At 51.7% G+C, this 19832-nt stretch overlaps 2 protein-coding genes across 5 annotated transcripts; both read left to right on the forward strand.

The window, feature by feature from the left end:
• Positions 1-365: 365 nt before the first annotated feature.
• LOC146757775 (uncharacterized) lies at positions 366-9747 on the forward strand. 3 transcript variants are annotated; one of them, XM_085520104.1, is made up of 5 exons: positions 366-1622; positions 2290-2554; positions 3471-3633; positions 8573-8825; positions 9186-9747. In XM_085520104.1, the coding sequence occupies exon 1, from the start codon at positions 652-654 to the stop codon at positions 1510-1512; it is 861 nt and encodes a 286-aa protein (XP_085376230.1). In that variant the 5' UTR covers positions 366-651; the 3' UTR covers positions 1513-1622; positions 2290-2554; positions 3471-3633; positions 8573-8825; positions 9186-9747. The 3 variants fall into 3 exon arrangements, with proteins under 3 accessions (XP_085376230.1, XP_085376231.1, XP_085376229.1); XM_085520105.1 differs by having other exon boundaries at positions 2456-2554; XM_085520103.1 differs by having other exon boundaries at positions 366-2554.
• Positions 9679-19810, forward strand: LOC146757776 (uncharacterized). 2 transcript variants are annotated; one of them, XM_085520098.1, is made up of 5 exons: positions 9679-11680; positions 12356-12620; positions 13537-13699; positions 18636-18888; positions 19249-19810. In XM_085520098.1, exon 1 carries the CDS (start codon positions 10710-10712, stop codon positions 11568-11570), a length of 861 nt encoding a protein of 286 aa, XP_085376224.1. In that variant the 5' UTR covers positions 9679-10709; the 3' UTR covers positions 11571-11680; positions 12356-12620; positions 13537-13699; positions 18636-18888; positions 19249-19810. The 2 variants fall into 2 exon arrangements, with proteins under 2 accessions (XP_085376224.1, XP_085376225.1); XM_085520099.1 differs by having other exon boundaries at positions 12522-12620.
• The last annotated feature ends 22 nt before the right edge of the window (positions 19811-19832 follow it).

The raw sequence follows: 19832 nt of genomic DNA on the forward strand, positions 1-19832 counted from the left end.
TCAGCTTCTGATGGATGCACCGTGTGTTGCTGTTTGCCCTGGGAAGCCCAGCTGCACGCTGGCAGCCGTGGCCTGTGCATCAGCCTCCCCTTGAGGCCCAAGGAGTTGTTTGTTTTTATGTATTCACTATTGGTGTGGCATTTTGTTGTTTTGTTCTGCTTTGAGATCAAGGGGTAATTTAACACCGTTGGAAGTCATTGGGGTTCAGGAGTAGCACATGTAGAATTTTGATCATGCAGCAAGTTGTGATTTCTACTGTGTTAAAGAACTGGCACACACATATACGCCTGCAGCCGGAGCTTGATTGACTCTCGTCAATACGGCCTTCCAAAGCCCGGCCCTGGGGAGTTGTCCAAAAATTTTCCAACCTTTTGTATTACCTAAGTTTATTTTAAACAGACAAGGAGGAGTAATCTCTTAAAGGCTTTTTTAAAGGCATTGGACTAGGTTTTGATTATCACGTCTCAGGAAGCTTCTGCATTCCACCTAGTGCTAATGTGATACATCAAGAGCAGATGACACAAGAGATTCAGGCCTTGCTGCCAGTCTTTTACGGATCAGAACTTTGTTTCATGTTGCCAGATATTGTGGTTTCCTTTTCAGGGGATTCCTTTGCTGTATAATAAGAAGGCCGAGGGCATCCTGGCCTGCATGGGAAACAGTGTTGCCAGCAGGAGCAGAGAGGTGATTGTCCCCCTGTTGTCAGCACTGATGAGGCCGCAGCTCGAGTGCTGTGTTCAGTTTTGGGCCCCTCAGTGCAAGAAAGACATCGAGGCCCTGGAACGCGTTCAGAGGAGGGCAACAAAGCTGGTGAGGGGTCTGGAGCACAGGCCGTATGAGGAGCGGCTGAGGGAGCTGGGATTGTTCAGCCTGGAGAAGAGGAGGCTCAGGGGAGACCTCATTGCTCTCTCTAACTTCCTGAAGGGAGGCTGTAGTGAGCTGGGGCTCGGCCTCTTCTCTCGTGTCATTAATGATAGGACCAGAGGGAATGGCTTCAAGCTGCGACAGGGGAGATTCAGGCTGGACACTACGAGGTATTACTGCTCAGAAAGGGTGGCCAGGCACTGGAATGGACACAGGGAGGTGGTGAAGGGAAGGGGACGAGGGCGAGGAAGGAAGGAAGGGAAGGGGAAGGTAAAGGAAGGAAAGCGAGAGGAAAGACACGAAATGAGACGTGAATTTTGGGTCCTTTTCCGGCAGCCGCCCCCCCCCAACAGGCCCCAGCCCGGCCTGAGCCACGTGACAGTGCCAGTGCCAGTGACAGGAAGTGCTTCCTGCAGGCGGCGGAGAGCACTTCCGGGCCATGGCGGCATGGCGGCCATGAGCGGGGCCGGGAGGAGCGGGCTCTGTGCTGCGAACGGGGTCGGGCCTCGGGGCGGGGGCACGGAGGGGCTGTCGGGGGAGGAGCTCGCGGCGCTGCCGGCACCCAGAGGCGGCTCCCGGGCGGCTCCACGGTCTCGCTGTGCTGCGGAGTCACCCGGCCGGCCCCAAAAGCCTGGAGGCAGAGCCTGAGCCGGCCCCGGCCCGGATCGTGTGGTGCGGCTCCGGCCGTGCTGGGCTGTGCGGCAGGAAGATGACTTGCGGAATCAAACTCTATAACCCAAAGATGGGTTCTAAAGCAGGTATGTTTATTCCAGCGTTGCGCAGCGCCGGGTGCAAGCGGGAGAGCTCCACCAAACTTGCACACCGTAAGGAGAAAAGTGTGTTACAGATATAGGTTAAGCTAATACGTAATCAATAGTCAGTTTGATTACATATTCATTACATTCCCTAGGACCCCATTCCCCGCGACCCTTGCCGTTGTTTTGGGGTGAAATTCTTCTTCTGTTTTCTTCTTGGTGTTATCTGCTGGTATCGTTCTCCCATGTCAGCATCATCTTGCCCGGGGGTATCTAATCCTTCTTCTTGTCAGAGGTCTCCGGACAATTTCTTCTTATCTTTATTGCCCTCTTCTCTGGTTTTATTTTGACTAAGTGTCTGTAATTCCCCCTATCCCTGCACTTTTAAATGTAAACTATCTGCAGTTACCCTTTGTCTCAGTTTCTGTGAAGTTCCCCTTTCCCTTTCTATAGCAAAGTGTTACCTTGCCTCCATTTCAGTCTTTGGGTCCCCAGGGAGGCTCTCCCTGGGGGTGTCCCGATTCGAAGGCAGGATTCAACCCCGCCGCAGCCCGTCCATGGCAGGCAAACGCTTCTCTCCTCTGCTCTTGGGACTCAGCAGTGCCAGGGGTTTCACAGCGCGCGTGTTGCAGTGGCTGGCAGCCTCCGTGTGTTTCTCTATTGCATACAGGATCCCATGGTGGAGCCGCGTCAGAAGCAGACGTTGGTGTCTTGTGGCAGGAGCAAGGGCAGTGGAAGCGCTGCCCAGGGCAGGGCGGTGGTGACTGCCATGAGAGCGGAGGTCTGATGCCATCTGCGAGGGATGGGATTTGCATCCGGTGGCTTTTCCGTTGCAGAATGTCCAGCAGCAGAGCGTGAGTGGCCGTGAAATGAAGCTGGGCCCCAGGAGAGCCGCCTGGAGCTGCGTCACGAGCTTCGTGCGTGGCCAGCGCAAGGTAGGTGTGCCTTACTGTAAGCGTGCGCTGAAGCAGTGTTGGTTAAGCACGGCTCACTCCTCTGTCTGCAACAGATGGGCTTTCTGCGCGCTTTATTGCTGTGGCCGTAGAATTCCCTCTTTCTTACCATCTGATCTGTGAAGGCTTTTGTGTGGGAAGGTTTTGAGGAATGAGGGAGTAGAAATTGCTTTAGTCATGAGTCATCTGGAAAGGTTTCACAGAAACGGTGACATTTGCAGAAGGAACGTATTGGCATTGGCAGTTGTGCCAAATACTCACTGGGATGGAGAGGAGGGAGTACCTGCAGAAGACCGTTCTCTTCTGGTTTTGAGGAAGCCGGGCAGAGCTCAGATTGCAGCTTAAGCAATGTTCTTTTGTCACACTCTGTGTCCTGTGTTGCGTTCTCTCCTTTCGATTCCAGTTCTCCTGACAGGTTAGGCTTGAATTCAGCATAATATCTGCTTCTCCCTGGGTTCAGGTTCTTTGGGTCTCCTGCCTGCTTTTCTCCCTTTTCTTAATGGAGAGTGGAGTTTCTACCACAGAGCAAAGTTTCGTGATTGACAGAAACAAATATGGAACATATTAGATGAACACAGCTCTGCATTTTTTTCTTCCTCCGAACAGCAAGGGACTCCTGTGCTCTCATTAATATCATCAGTGAGTAGATGCTGCCTTCTGCTGGAGCCTAAAATGCTTTCTGCAGTTGAGTGGTTGGAAACATAGGGTTTTAACTTAAAATTGTTTGCGCAGGGTGAAGGTTGGGAATACAATTAGAATACAGTTACACAGTGCTCTATCCCCAGCACTTTCCATCATTTTTCTTAACACAGCTTACGGTTCATTTCAAAACAAACTAACAAAGATGAACTTGGGTTAGCGTAGCCTGTTTTAAATGATCCTTCTGTGTCTTTTCCAGGCTGGTAGCAGAATGGAGACTTTCCCGAGGCACTGAGGAACAGACACAAGCTTCTTTTGAAGGCTTCAATGAAATTCTGCCCCAGCAGTATCTGTGGTCTTTTGATGCTAAGGAGCTGGACGTAAAGGATTCTTTGACTATTGCCAGATCCAGGCTGCTACAGGTATGTCACGGTTTAAACTAAAAATCCACCTGCGTCCGTGACAGGGACTGTGGGCCCAGCAGGGGCCCTAGGCCGAAAGGAAAAAAAGTTAATTAGGAAAAGAAAACAGCAGCAACAATCTAAGGAGGCACACTTATTTACTAAATTACTATATCGAAATACAGGATAACACAGTATAATACAATATAATTGAAAATTGAGCTAACGAATCAAGCAAAATAGGAGAGAGAATGAGTCCCGAAACCGAGAGGCCTACTGTAAATCTAGGCGAAACGGTGAAGGCTCCCACACACTCCCCTGAACGCCAGAACTCGAAAGACGTCAGTCTAGCCTGCGACAGAGTTAATATAGTGTCCAGGTCCCGTGACCTCGTGTTGTTCTCTGGGAGATGTAGTCTTCTTCTGTAAGTTGCAGATTCAGTAAAACTATTCATGCTTTATATGATGTTATGATGTGGAATACTGATAGCAAAATTACAAAATTATTAAACCATGACAAGGTAATACTTGCATTTCAGTCAGTGTCTGAAGAGCAAAGTTCATTAAGGCTGGCGGTTCTGTTTTCAGGATGTGTGAGAGAAGCCTTATGTTGTATCAGTTAGTATTTGGTTACTGTGTTGGTCTTCACTTTCTTCTTTGCAACCAATTTACACGTTTCTAACGTTAAGATTCTGCCAGCATAAATTTTTTGGCTAACAGTGTTTTTGTAGTCCTTGACAATGTGATTTGCGTGTGTCTAAAGAGTGAGCAACTAGAAAGCAAGGGAGCAAAGAACCAAATATCAGCGGATGGTCAAATTACTGAGTGGAGCAGGTTTTAGCTGCTTTTGGGTTCTCCAAGTTATACTCTACAGCAAAACATCGTATTTCTAGCACAGAATGGTACGGTTAGGTAAAGACAAAGTACGTTGTTAGTTTGAATGTCTAAATACAAATGTTTTCATGAGTGGTATTTCTCTTTTGTGGCCTCTCCACATTTTCTTTGTGAGCGGATGTTATTATTTGCTATGAAAGTTTGAGAGTTTAATATTAAAAACGAGTGTAGTGTGATTGCAGGTGCTTTTAAGTACAGTAGTATTTCAGTACAATAGTCTTGCTGTAGAAGCAAAGTAGTAGGTTGTAGTTTCAATGATTCCATGTGGGTGCCCAGCCCAAAGTGGGGATTCCCTTATGAAAGGAGGGGGAGGGTGAAGGAGGCCGAGGGCCCTTTTCTCGGGGCCAGCTCTCTGTGCCCTCTTGCTGGCCGGAGAGAAGGGCTGCCCGCTGGACACAGGGAGTGCCTTGTAGCTCCCGTGCCGTGCCCTGCCCTCCAGCCCCCTCCTCATCCTATGCGGAACACCACTCCCAGCAGCACAGGTGCCATTTTGGAATCTTCCCCATGTCACAGCTGTCACCTTGGTTGCTGCGGCTCCACCCGACTCACTCACCTCTGAGAGTGCTGGGCAGGTAGCAGCCATGTCCAGCACGAAGCGAGGGCGAGAGGAATGTAGTGAGGATTTAAGTGGGAGAAGGAGCTGGGGGCCCCAGAACCGAAGAGGAGGAGGGTGCCCGCCATAACCATCAAATGGAGGAGGGGGAAAGGAGCCCGTTTCCATCATGCCTGGACCAGCCCTGTGACCACCACCCATGTGGAGCCGATGGAGGTGGATCCCCCTCCGGAGGAACCGATGGAGGTGGATCCCCCTCCAGAGGAGCCCATGGACGTGGATCCGCCCGCGGCATAGCTGGCCTGGCACCACACCACCGTGGTCATGGTCATGACCGTTGGCATGGTCACAGCTTCACCATCGCTGGTCCAGGCACTCGGCTCCTTTCCTGCTGCGTGGCCCCTGCCCCCAGCATGAGCTGGGTGGCATTATTTAACATCTTCTTCTCCTCCACCTCGTTGCTCCTCCGGTTCTGTGGGCCCCCAGTTCCTTCTTCCCCCTGTTGTAGTTAGGTGTTTGCTCTGTTCTTTGTTTTGATGGTTGTGTTAGGTTAGTGTTAGTGTTCAGTTTAGTTTTAGCGTTAGGGATAGGTTCCTGTTTGTTCTTTAGAGTTAGGCATAGGTTCCTGTTTGTTCTTTAGGGTTAGGTATAGGTTTCTGTTGTTATTTTAGAGTTAGGCATAGGTTAGTGTTCGTACTTACAGTCAGGCATTGGCTGCTACACTCAAGTAAAAGTAACCGCTGCTCCTGGGTAAGCACACAGTGTTGCCATCAGGGCTCAAGCTCAGGCAGCCAGCTGACCGGGGCAGAATTTGTGTTAGACGCTGCTCAGTGACAACACCCAGAACAAAGTAGCAAGGATGTGAAGTGCAGGAGACTACTTGCGCTTAGCACATTCTGTCTGCTGTAACAGCATTACTCAAAGATTTCTAATCAGGCCAAGATCTTTGTGATGCAGCAGTTTGTTCATTACTGCCATCATGGGCGCACAACCCTACTGGCGAGGAATGGAAGGCCCTATATGCTGGCCCGACCCTACCCGCAGGAAGGTGTGCTCCCTCCCCTGGGCACGGGTCAGGGACGTTGCTGGGAGACTTCCCAGTCTGATCTGCCCTTCTGTCTACTATCCCCTGCTGATAGTTCAGGCTGGCAGTGAAGAAGTTAGTAAAAAAAGCCTGAAGGCTATCAAAGATGATTTCAGGGGACTGGGGCGGGTAATCGAAGGAACAGGTGTGCGGGTGGTTATTGCATCTGTACTTTCAGTGGCAGGGAGGGATACTGAGTTGGACCTAAAAACCCACCTCTTAAACAAATGGTTAAAGAGTCGGTGCAGACATAGGAGTCTTGGTGTTTTTCACCATGGGGCAATTTATTTGGCTCCTGGCATGACAGCTACAGACGGAAGCGGCCTGTCTCAAAGGGGTAAGAGGGTTCTAGCTGAGGAACTGTCAGGACCCCACCAAAAACCTGCACCCTGACTTGTAAAATGGTTACACAGATATAGGTACACCTCATACATAGTCAATGATGTAAGGAAGGACACTGGACACACCTTCGTTGGCTCCACAGCCGCAGTCCAACACGGCGGCCAGGCCCGTCGATCCATTCCTTTGCTTGCTGCCAGTTCCCACAGGGAGTCCTCACTCAGACACCTGAAACAACAACGCACACAAACACATCAGGCAAACAACAGACACGCACACAAACACAAAACGCCCTCCTCGGATCCCGCCACTCACCCTTCCTTTGCCAACTTCTCTCGCTCACCTTCAGGGCAGTGCCAGCCCCTTCAACCCGATCACAGAATCACAGAATGACCCGGGTTGGAAGGGACCTCAAGGATCATGAAGCACCAACCCCCGCCTGGCTGCGGGGCTGTGGCAGCCGGTGTGGCTGGGTGCAGCACGTGGGCATGTGGGAGGGCCTGCAGCAGGGATGTGGGGTGTAATCAGAGTGACTGGAATTCCAATTCAGTCAGAGGTCTTAATTGTAGGTAAGGGTTGAATCCGCCGAGGTGCCGCACAAGGAGAGGCGCTGGGTGCGACTATGGAAAGCAGAGCTTGTGTGTCCCAGGAGGCAGGCGTAGTCAGGTCCCCTTTGGAGCCTGCCGTTGTTGGTGCTCAGCTCAGGAGCCCCATCAGGAGCTGCTGCGTGCTGCGTCTGTGTCACGGACTTATCTAGATCAATATGATTGACTGATCAATCTATGATCTCCAGATGATGTTATGATGTGAAATACCAATAGAAAAAAATACAAAACCACAACAGTATGGCAGCCCAAAAAGATTCCCTTGTGGAAGAAGGGGGAGGGTGAAGGAGGGTGAAGGAGGCCGAGGGCCCTTTACTTGGGGCCGGCTCGTCTGTGCCCTCTTGCTGGCCAGAGAGAAGGGCTGCCCGCTGGGCACAGGGAGCACCTTGTAGCTCCCGTACCATGCCCTGCCCTCCAGCCCCCTCCTCATCCTATGTGGAACTCCAGTGCCAGCAGTGCGGCCGCCATTTTAGAACCCTCTCCATGTCACCATGGTCACCGTTGCCGCATGCCTCTGACAGTTGTGGCAGTTAACAGCCATGCCTGCTGCAAAGAGGGCGAGGGTTGAAGTTTCTGGTGGGAGGATGGAGCTGGGGGCCCTAGGAGTCAGAAGGAGGAGGGGGCCCGCCATGACCATCAGGCAGAGGAGGGGTAAGAGAGCCATTATCCATCATGCCTGGACCAGCCCTGTGACCACCACCCATGTGGAGCCTATGGAGGTGGATCCCCCTCCGGAGGAACCGATGGAGGTGGATCCCCCTCCGGAGGAACCGATGGAGGTGGATCCCCCTCCGGAGGAACCGATGGAGGTGGATCCCCCTCCAGAGGAGCCCATGGACGTGGATCCGCCCGCGGCATAGCTGGCCTGGCACCACACCACCGTGCCAGGCCCCGCGTTGGCATGGTCACAGCTTCACCATCGCTGGTCCAGGCACTCGGCTCCTTTCCTGCTGCGCGGCCCCTGCCCCCAGCATTAGCTGGGTGGCATTATTTAACATCTTCTGCTCCTCCACCTTGTTGCTCCTCTGGTTCTGTGGGCCCCCAGTTCCATCTTCCCCCTGTTAGGTTAGGTGTTTGTTATGTTCTTTTTTGTTGATGGTAGTGTTAAGTTAGTGTTAGTGTTAGTGTTCAGTTTAGTTTTAGTGTTAGGGATAGGTTCCTGTTCGTTTTTTAGAGTTAGGCATAGGTTCCTGTTTGTTCTTTAGGGTTAGGTATAGGTTTTTGTTGTTATTTTAGAGTTAGGTATAGGTTTTTGTTGTTATTTTAGAGTTAGGTATAGGTTTCTGTTGTTATTTTAGAGTTAGGCATAGGTTAGTGTTCGTACTTGCAGTCAGGCATTGGCTGTTACACTCAAGTAAAAGTAACCGCTGCTCCTTGGGTAAGCATGCAGCTGGTTGCTCACCCCGAGCAATGAGTGCGACTGCCCTGACAGTTTGATGACATCTGCGATGAACTGAATTTCCCTCTTGGGACTTTTCCTTTGCAGAACATGGAGGAGCAGAGCGTGAGTGGGCTGAGAAATGGAGCTGGGACTCAGGAGAGCAACACGTGGCTGTGTCCCAGAGCTCCCAAAGTGTGGCCATTGCAAGGTAGGAGTGCCTTACCGAAAGCGTTGTTCAAGCACAGCTCCTGGCACTGTCTGCAACAGATCCGCTCTCTGCGTGCTTTCTTTCAGTCGCTGGTGTTGTGCAGCACAGCCACGGCACGGCCCTCAGTGCGTACGCGAGGAGCGTGAAAAGGTAGGTGGTGAATTTTCATCTTGCTAACGCTAGGATTAGGAATGGTGAGCATTCCTAAAAGAGTGGCCACAAAGGTGTGATCTGCCTCGGGGAGAAGTTGATTCTCGCCTCTTCAGCTTTTCCCTTCTTTTCTGTCCACCTGTCCTTTCCAGCTCCTCCTCCCCTCAGCTGCAAGTGGGGCAGTGCTCGAGTGTGAGGACTCTTCCTTGGCATGCGGTAACAGACAATGCAGATGTGACTTTTGTGTCCTTCCTTGTTCTTGGGTTTGTAGCCCAGGGATATCTTGCGAGCAGCTCTCTAAGTCAGACTGTGCTGGCAGCGTGCGTGAGTGAAATAGTGCCTCTTTTTTCCCTCTTGCAGCAAGCTTGCCGAGGCAAGGCAAGCGCTACTCAGCTGAGGAAGAAAGCCGAGAAGGAAAGCAGAAAGCAACGATGAGGGCTTGAGCAAGAAGCTACAAAGGACAGCAGAACCACCTGCAACGCTTCCTCGGAGGTGGCACCAAGAGCTGCTGACTCAACAGCCCAGTTTACTGGCACAGCCGTGCTTTCCCTGTCATGGACGGTGGAGATGATGGAAGTGAACTGGACAGGAAGGACTTGTGCTGCGTTAGAAGCAATGAGGGCTTCACATAGGCAGGACTTGGTGTATGGCAAGAGCTGGAGACGCTGCGTTCCTTCAGGGTGTGTCTCTTGAGGTCCAGGCCTGGTGTAGGGTTAGGTTGAAATAGGGCTGGCTGGGACTGGAGAGGGAGGAGGTGACGTAGCCCCGGGGTTTGGCTTCTCCTTGGGTCTGACTGGAGGCTGAGTGACTGATTGCTAAGCGGCAATCCTGGGCACTGGGGTTTCATTTTGGGGTGTGGGCGGGGCAATAAATAGAAGCCAAATCTTCTTGTACGCAATAAAATTGAAGTGAACTTTCTAAACCTGGTGCTGCCTCTTTCAGTAGCTGGTCAGAACGTCCCTCGCTCGGGCTGGCAATCGCAGGGCGATGAAGCGGTCGGCTTCACGTCTCTCCCTTGACATGGTGCAGTGCAGGTTTTCCCCCGTTTCCTTGTTGGTCTTCCCAACCTGTGGCCTTTCAGCCAACCCGTAAGTGCTGGTGACAGGCTGTGAGCATCTCCTTGCTCTCTGAGGACTGACAGAAAGAAACCAGAGGAGGGGAAGCAGCCCGGCAGGAAGAAGGGTGTCCCGTGCTCAGCCCCTTGAGTTGGCCTCTCTTCCCTGAGGGCTCTTTCAGCTTCTGATGGATGCACCGTGTGTTGCTGTTTGCCCTGGGAAGCCCAGCTGCACGCTGGCAGCCGTGGCCTGTGCATCAGCCTCCCCTTGAGGCCCAAGGAGTTGTTTGTTTTTATGTATTCACTATTGGTGTGGCATTTTGTTGTTTTGTTCTGCTTTGAGATCAAGGGGTAATTTAACACCGTTGGAAGTCATTGGGGTTCAGGAGTAGCACATGTAGAATTTTGATCATGCAGCAAGTTGTGATTTCTACTGTGTTAAAGAACTGGCACACACATATACGCCTGCAGCCGGAGCTTGATTGACTCTCGTCAATACGGCCTTCCAAAGCCCGGCCCTGGGGAGTTGTCCAAAAATTTTCCAACCTTTTGTATTACCTAAGTTTATTTTAAACAGACAAGGAGGAGTAATCTCTTAAAGGCTTTTTTAAAGGCATTGGACTAGGTTTTGATTATCACGTCTCAGGAAGCTTCTGCATTCCACCTAGTGCTAATGTGATACATCAAGAGCAGATGACACAAGAGATTCAGGCCTTGCTGCCAGTCTTTTACGAATCAGAACTTTGTTTCATGTTGCCAGATATTGTGGTTTCCTTTTCAGGGGGATTCCTTTGCTGTATAATAAGAAGGCCGAGGGCATCCTGGCCTGCATGGGAAACAGTGTTGCCAGCAGGAGCAGAGAGGTGATTGTCCCCCTGTTGTCAGCACTGATGAGGCCGCAGCTCGAGTGCTGTGTTCAGTTTTGGGCCCCTCAGTGCAAGAAAGACATCGAGGCCCTGGAACGCGTTCAGAGGAGGGCAACAAAGCTGGTGAGGGGTCTGGAGCACAGGCCGTATGAGGAGCGGCTGAGGGAGCTGGGATTGTTCAGCCTGGAGAAGAGGAGGCTCAGGGGAGACCTCATTGCTCTCTCTAACTTCCTGAAGGGAGGCTGTAGTGAGCTGGGGCTCGGCCTCTTCTCTCGTGTCATTAATGATAGGACCAGAGGGAATGGCTTCAAGCTGCGACAGGGGAGATTCAGGCTGGACACTACGAGGTATTACTGCTCAGAAAGGGTGGCCAGGCACTGGAATGGACACAGGGAGGTGGTGAAGGGAAGGGGACGAGGGCGAGGAAGGAAGGAAGGGAAGGGGAAGGTAAAGGAAGGAAAGCGAGAGGAAAGACACGAAATGAGACGTGAATTTTGGGTCCTTTTCCGGCAGCCGCCCCCCCCCAACAGGCCCCAGCCCGGCCTGAGCCACGTGACAGTGCCAGTGCCAGTGACAGGAAGTGCTTCCTGCAGGCGGCGGAGAGCACTTCCGGGCCATGGCGGCATGGCGGCCATGAGCGGGGCCGGGAGGAGCGGGCTCTGTGCTGCGAACGGGGTCGGGCCTCGGGGCGGGGGCACGGAGGGGCTGTCGGGGGAGGAGCTCGCGGCGCTGCCGGCACCCAGAGGCGGCTCCCGGGCGGCTCCACGGTCTCGCTGTGCTGCGGAGTCACCCGGCCGGCCCCAAAAGCCTGGAGGCAGAGCCTGAGCCGGCCCCGGCCCGGATCGTGTGGTGCGGCTCCGGCCGTGCTGGGCTGTGCGGCAGGAAGATGACTTGCGGAATCAAACTCTATAACCCAAAGATGGGTTCTAAAGCAGGTATGTTTATTCCAGCGTTGCGCAGCGCCGGGTGCAAGCGGGAGAGCTCCACCAAACTTGCACACCGTAAGGAGAAAAGTGTGTTACAGATATAGGTTAAGCTAATACGTAATCAATAGTCTCCTCCTCAGTTTGATTACATATTCATTACATTCCCTAGGACCCCGTTCCCCGCGACCCTTGCCGTTGTTTTGGGGTGAAATTCTTCTTCTGTTTTCTTCTTGGTGTTATCTGCTGGTATCGTTCTCCCATGTCAGCATCATCTTGCCCGGGGGTATCTAATCCTTCTTCTTGTCAGAGGTCTCCGGACAATTTCTTCTTATCTTTATTGCCCTCTTCTCTGGTTTTATTTTGACTAAGTGTCTGTAATTCCCCCTATCCCTGCACTTTTAAATGTAAACTATCTGCAGTTACCCTTTGTCTCGGATTCTGTGAAGTTCCCCTTTCCCTTTCTATAGCAGAGTGTTACCTTGCCTCCATTTCAGTCTTTGGGTCCCCAGGGAGGCTCTCCCTGGGGGTGTCCCGATTCGAAGGCAGGATTCAATCCCGCCGCAGCCCGTCCATGGCAGGCAAACGCTTCTCTCCTCTGCTCTTGGGACTCAGCAGTGCCAGGGGTTTCACAGCGCGCGTGTTGCAGTGGCTGGCAGCCTCCGTGTGTTTCTCTATTGCATACAGGATCCCATGGTGGAGCCGCGTCAGAAGCAGACGTTGGTGTCTTGTGGCAGGAGCAAGGGCAGTGGAAGCGCTGCCCAGGGCAGGGCGGTGGTGACTGCCATGAGAGCGGAGGTCTGATGCCATCTGCGAGGGATGGGATTTGCATCCGGTGGCTTTTCCGTTGCAGAATGTCCAGCAGCAGAGCGTGAGTGGCCGTGAAATGAAGCTGGGCCCCAGGAGAGCCGCCTGGAGCTGCGTCACGAGCTTCGTGCGTGGCCAGCGCAAGGTAGGTGTGCCTTACTGTAAGCGTGCGCTGAAGCAGTGTTGGTTAAGCACGGCTCACTCCTCTGTCTGCAACAGATGGGCTTTCTGCGCGCTTTATTGCTGTGGCCGTAGAATTCCCTCTTTCTTACCATCTGATCTGTGAAGGCTTTTGTGTGGGAAGGTTTTGAGGAATGAGGGAGTAGAAATTGCTTTAGTCATGAGTCATCTGGAAAGGTTTCACAGAAACGGTGACATTTGCAGAAGGAACGTATTGGCATTGGCAGTTGTGCCAAATACTCACTGGGATGGAGAGGAGGGAGTACCTGCAGAAGACCGTTCTCTTCTGGTTTTGAGGAAGCCGGGCAGAGCTCAGATTGCAGCTTAAGCAATGTTCTTTTGTCACACTCTGTGTCCTGTGTTGCGTTCTCTCCTTTCGATTCCAGTTCTCCTGACAGGTTAGGCTTGAATTCAGCATAATATCTGCTTCTCCCTGGGTTCAGGTTCTTTGGGTCTCCTGCCTGCTTTTCTCCCTTTTCTTAATGGAGAGTGGAGTTTCTACCACAGAGCAAAGTTTCGTGATTGACAGAAACAAATATGGAACATATTAGATGAACACAGCTCTGCATTTTTTTCTTCCTCCGAACAGCAAGGGACTCCTGTGCTCTCATTAATATCATCAGTGAGTAGATGCTGCCTTCTGCTGGAGCCTAAAATGCTTTCTGCAGTTGAGTGGTTGGAAACATAGGGTTTTAACTTAAAATTGTTTGCGCAGGGTGAAGGTTGGGAATACAATTAGAGTACAGTTACACAGTGCTCTATCCCCAGCACTTTCCATCATTTTTCTTAACACAGCTTACGGTTCATTTCAAAACAAACTAACAAAGATGAACTTGGGTTAGCGTAGCCTGTTTTAAATGATACTTCTGTGTCTTTTCCAGGCTGGTAGCAGAATGGAGACTTTCCCGAGGCACTGAGGAACAGACACAAGCTTCTTTTGAAGGCTTCAATGAAATTCTGCCCCAGCAGTATCTGTGGTCTTTTGATGCTAAGGAGCTGGACGTAAAGGATTCTTTGACTATTGCCAGATCCAGGCTGCTACAGGTATGTCACGGTTTAAACTAAAAATCCACCTGCGTCCGTGACAGGGACTGTGGGCCCAGCAGGGGCCCTAGGCCGAAAGGAAAAAAAGTTAATTAGGAAAAGAAAACAGCAGCAACAATCTAAGGAGGCACACTTATTTACTAAATTACTATATCGAAATACAGGATAACACAGTATAATACAATATAATTGAAAATTGAGCTAACGAATCAAGCAAAATAGGAGAGAGAATGAGTCCCGAAACCGAGAGGCCTACTGTAAATCTAGGCGAAACGGTGAAGGCTCCCACACACTCCCCTGAACGCCAGAACTCGAAAGACGTCAGTCTAGCCTGCGACAGAGTTAATATAGTGTCCAGGTCCCGTGACCTCGTGTTGTTCTCTGGGAGATGTAGTCTTCTTCTGTAAGTTGCAGATTCAGTAAAACTATTCATGCTTTATATGATGTTATGATGTGGAATACTGATAGCAAAATTACAAAATTATTAAACCATGACAAGGTAATACTTGCATTTCAGTCAGTGTCTGAAGAGCAAAGTTCATTAAGGCTGGCGGTTCTGTTTTCAGGATGTGTGAGAGAAGCCTTATGTATCAGTTAGTATTTGGTTACTGTGTTGGTCTTCACTTTCTTCTTTGCAACCAATTTACACGTTTCTAACGTTAAGATTCTGCCAGCATAAATTTTTTGGCTAACAGTGTTTTTGTAGTCCTTGACAATGTGATTTGCGTGTGTCTAAAGAGTGAGCAACTAGAAAGCAAGGGAGCAAAGAACCAAATATCAGCGGATGGTCAAATTACTGAGTGGAGCAGGTTTTAGCTGCTTTTGGGTTCTCCAAGTTATACTCTACAGCAAAACATCGTATTTCTAGCACAGAATGGTACGGTTAGGTAAAGACAAAGTACGTTGTTAGTTTGAATGTCTAAATACAAATGTTTTCATGAGTGGTATTTCTCTTTTGTGGCCTCTCCACATTTTCTTTGTGAGCGGATGTTATTATTTGCTATGAAAGTTTGAGAGTTTAATATTAAAAACGAGTGTAGTGTGATTGCAGGTGCTTTTAAGTACAGTAGTATTTCAGTACAATAGTCTTGCTGTAGAAGCAAAGTAGTAGGTTGTAGTTTCAATGATTCCATGTGGGTGCCCAGCCCAAAGTGGGGATTCCCTTATGAAAGGAGGGGGAGGGTGAAGGAGGCCGAGGGCCCTTTTCTCGGGGCCAGCTCTCTGTGCCCTCTTGCTGGCTGGAGAGAAGGGCTGCCCGCTGGACACAGGGAGTGCCTTGTAGCTCCCGTGCCGTGCCCTGCCCTCCAGCCCCCTCCTCATCCTATGCGGAACACCACTCCCAGCAGCACAGGTGCCATTTTGGAATCTTCCCCATGTCACAGCTGTCACCTTGGTTGCTGCGGCTCCACCCGACTCACTCACCTCTGAGAGTGCTGGGCAGGTAGCAGCCATGTCCAGCACGAAGCGAGGGCGAGAGGAATGTAGTGAGGATTTAAGTGGGAGAAGGAGCTGGGGGCCCCAGAACCGAAGAGGAGGAGGGTGCCCGCCATAACCATCAAATGGAGGAGGGGGAAAGGAGCCCGTTTCCATCATGCCTGGACCAGCCCTGTGACCACCACCCATGTGGAGCCGATGGAGGTGGATCCCCCTCCGGAGGAACCGATGGAGGTGGATCCCCCTCCAGAGGAGCCCATGGACGTGGATCCGCCCGCGGCATAGCTGGCCTGGCACCACACCACCGTGGTCATGGTCATGACCGTTGGCATGGTCACAGCTTCACCATCGCTGGTCCAGGCACTCGGCTCCTTTCCTGCTGCGTGGCCCCTGCCCCCAGCATGAGCTGGGTGGCATTATTTAACATCTTCTTCTCCTCCACCTCGTTGCTCCTCCGGTTCTGTGGGCCCCCAGTTCCTTCTTCCCCCTGTTGTAGTTAGGTGTTTGCTCTGTTCTTTGTTTTGATGGTTGTGTTAGGTTAGTGTTAGTGTTCAGTTTAGTTTTAGCGTTAGGGATAGGTTCCTGTTTGTTCTTTAGAGTTAGGCATAGGTTCCTGTTTGTTCTTTAGGGTTAGGTATAGGTTTCTGTTGTTATTTTAGAGTTAGGCATAGGTTAGTGTTCGTACTTACAGTCAGGCATTGGCTGCTACACTCAAGTAAAAGTAACCGCTGCTCCTGGGTAAGCACACAGTGTTGCCATCAGGGCTCAAGCTCAGGCAGCCAGCTGACCGGGGCAGAATTTGTGTTAGACGCTGCTCAGTGACAACACCCAGAACAAAGTAGCAAGGATGTGAAGTGCAGGAGACTACTTGCGCTTAGCACATTCTGTCTGCTGTAACAGCATTACTCAAAGATTTCTAATCAGGCCAAGATCTTTGTGATGCAGCAGTTTGTTCATTACTGCCATCATGGGCGCACAACCCTACTGGCGAGGAATGGAAGGCCCTATATGCTGGCCCGACCCTACCCGCAGGGAGGTGTGCTCCCTCCCCTGGGCACGGGTCAGGGACATTGCTGGGAGACTTCCCAGTCTGATCTGCCCTTCTGTCTACTATCCCCTGCTGATAGTTCAGGCTGGCAGTGAAGAAGTTAGTAAAAAAAGCCTGAAGGCTATCAAAGATGATTTCAGGGGACTGGGGCGGGTAATCGAAGGAACAGGTGTGCGGGTGGTTATTGCATCTGTACTTTCAGTGGCAGGGAGGGATACTGAGTTGGACCTAAAAACCCACCTCTTAAACAAATGGTTAAAGAGTCGGTGCAGACATAGGAGTCTTGGTGTTTTTCACCATGGGGCAATTTATTTGGCTCCTGGCATGACAGCTACAGACGGAAGCGGCCTGTCTCAAAGGGGTAAGAGGGTTCTAGCTGAGGAACTGTCAGGACCCCACCAAAAACCTGCACCCTGACTTGTAAAATGGTTACACAGATATAGGTACACCTCATACATAGTCAATGATGTAAGGAAGGACACTGGACACACCTTCGTTGGCTCCACAGCCGCAGTCCAACACGGCGGCCAGGCCCGTCGATCCATTCCTTTGCTTGCTGCCAGTTCCCACAGGGAGTCCTCACTCAGACACCTGAAACAACAACGCACACAAACACATCAGGCAAACAACAGACACGCACACAAACACAAAACGCCCTCCTCGGATCCCGCCACTCACCCTTCCTTTGCCAACTTCTCTCGCTCACCTTCAGGGCAGTGCCAGCCCCTTCAACCCGATCACAGAATCACAGAATGACCCGGGTTGGAAGGGACCTCAAGGATCATGAAGCACCAACCCCCGCCTGGCTGCGGGGCTGTGGCAGCCGGTGTGGCTGGGTGCAGCACGTGGGCATGTGGGAGGGCCTGCAGCAGGGATGTGGGGTGTAATCAGAGTGACTGGAATTCCAATTCAGTCAGAGGTCTTAATTGTAGGTAAGGGTTGAATCCGCCGAGGTGCCGCACAAGGAGAGGCGCTGGGTGCGACTATGGAAAGCAGAGCTTGTGTGTCCCAGGAGGCAGGCGTAGTCAGGTCCCCTTTGGAGCCTGCCGTTGTTGGTGCTCAGCTCAGGAGCCCCATCAGGAGCTGCTGCGTGCTGCGTCTGTGTCACGGACTTATCTAGATCAATATGATTGACTGATCAATCTATGATCTCCAGATGATGTTATGATGTGAAATACCAATAGAAAAAAATACAAAACCACAACAGTATGGCAGCCCAAAAAGATTCCCTTGTGGAAGAAGGGGGAGGGTGAAGGAGGGTGAAGGAGGCCGAGGGCCCTTTACTTGGGGCCGGCTCGTCTGTGCCCTCTTGCTGGCCAGAGAGAAGGGCTGCCCGCTGGGCACAGGGAGCACCTTGTAGCTCCCGTACCATGCCCTGCCCTCCAGCCCCCTCCTCATCCTATGTGGAACTCCAGTGCCAGCAGTGCGGCCGCCATTTTAGAACCCTCTCCATGTCACCATGGTCACCGTTGCCGCATGCCTCTGACAGTTGTGGCAGTTAACAGCCATGCCTGCTGCAAAGAGGGCGAGGGTTGAAGTTTCTGGTGGGAGGATGGAGCTGGGGGCCCTAGGAGTCAGAAGGAGGAGGGGGCCCGCCATGACCATCAGGCAGAGGAGGGGTAAGAGAGCCATTATCCATCATGCCTGGACCAGCCCTGTGACCACCACCCATGTGGAGCCTATGGAGGTGGATCCCCCTCCGGAGGAACCGATGGAGGTGGATCCCCCTCCGGAGGAACCGATGGAGGTGGATCCCCCTCCGGAGGAACCGATGGAGGTGGATCCCCCTCCAGAGGAGCCCATGGACGTGGATCCGCCCGCGGCATAGCTGGCCTGGCACCACACCACCGTGCCAGGCCCCGCGTTGGCATGGTCACAGCTTCACCATCGCTGGTCCAGGCACTCGGCTCCTTTCCTGCTGCGCGGCCCCTGCCCCCAGCATTAGCTGGGTGGCATTATTTAACATCTTCTGCTCCTCCACCTTGTTGCTCCTCTGGTTCTGTGGGCCCCCAGTTCCATCTTCCCCCTGTTAGGTTAGGTGTTTGTTATGTTCTTTTTTGTTGATGGTAGTGTTAAGTTAGTGTTAGTGTTAGTGTTCAGTTTAGTTTTAGTGTTAGGGATAGGTTCCTGTTCGTTTTTTAGAGTTAGGCATAGGTTCCTGTTTGTTCTTTAGGGTTAGGTATAGGTTTTTGTTGTTATTTTAGAGTTAGGTATAGGTTTTTGTTGTTATTTTAGAGTTAGGTATAGGTTTCTGTTGTTATTTTAGAGTTAGGCATAGGTTAGTGTTCGTACTTGCAGTCAGGCATTGGCTGTTACACTCAAGTAAAAGTAACCGCTGCTCCTTGGGTAAGCATGCAGCTGGTTGCTCACCCCGAGCAATGAGTGCGACTGCCCTGACAGTTTGATGACATCTGCGATGAACTGAATTTCCCTCTTGGGACTTTTCCTTTGCAGAACATGGAGGAGCAGAGCGTGAGTGGGCTGAGAAATGGAGCTGGGACTCAGGAGAGCAACACGTGGCTGTGTCCCAGAGCTCCCAAAGTGTGGCCATTGCAAGGTAGGAGTGCCTTACCGAAAGTGTTGTTCAAGCACAGCTCCTGGCACTGTCTGCAACAGATCCGCTCTCTGCGTGCTTTCTTTCAGTCGCTGGTGTTGTGCAGCACAGCCACGGCACGGCCCTCAGTGCGTACGCGAGGAGCGTGAAAAGGTAGGTGGTGAATTTTCATCTTGCTAACGCTAGGATTAGGAATGGTGAGCATTCCTAAAAGAGTGGCCACAAAGGTGTGATCTGCCTCGGGGAGAAGTTGATTCTCGCCTCTTCAGCTTTTCCCTTCTTTTCTGTCCACCTGTCCTTTCCAGCTCCTCCTCCCCTCAGCTGCAAGTGGGGCAGTGCTCGAGTGTGAGGACTCTTCCTTGGCATGCGGTAACAGACAGTGCAGATGTGACTTTTGTGTCCTTCCTTGTTCTTGGGTTTGTAGCCCAGGGATATCTTGCGAGCAGCTCTCTAAGTCAGACTGTGCTGGCAGCGTGCGTGAGTGAAATAGTGCCTCTTTTTTCCCTCTTGCAGCAAGCTTGCCGAGGCAAGGCAAGCGCTACTCAGCTGAGGAAGAAAGCCGAGAAGGAAAGCAGAAAGCAACGATGAGGGCTTGAGCAAGAAGCTACAAAGGACAGCAGAACCACCTGCAACGCTTCCTCGGAGGTGGCACCAAGAGCTGCTGACTCAACAGCCCAGTTTACTGGCACAGCCGTGCTTTCCCTGTCATGGACGGTGGAGATGATGGAAGTGAACTGGACAGGAAGGACTTGTGCTGCGTTAGAAGCAATGAGGGCTTCACATAGGCAGGACTTGGTGTATGGCAAGAGCTGGAGACGCTGCGTTCCTTCAGGGTGTGTCTCTTGAGGTCCAGGCCTGGTGTAGGGTTAGGTTGAAATAGGGCTGGCTGGGACTGGAGAGGGAGGAGGTGACGTAGCCCCGGGGTTTGGCTTCTCCTTGGGTCTGACTGGAGGCTGAGTGACTGATTGCTAAGCGGCAATCCTGGGCACTGGGGTTTCATTTTGGGGTGTGGGCGGGGCAATAAATAGAAGCCAAATCTTCTTGTACGCAATAAAATTGAAGCGAACTTTCTAAACCTGGTGCTGCCTCTTTCAGTA

This window comes from Coturnix japonica, chromosome 19 (assembly GCF_054131305.1).
Source record: "Coturnix japonica strain WE chromosome 19, WE-NBRP24, whole genome shotgun sequence".
NCBI lineage: Eukaryota > Metazoa > Chordata > Aves > Galliformes > Phasianidae > Coturnix > Coturnix japonica.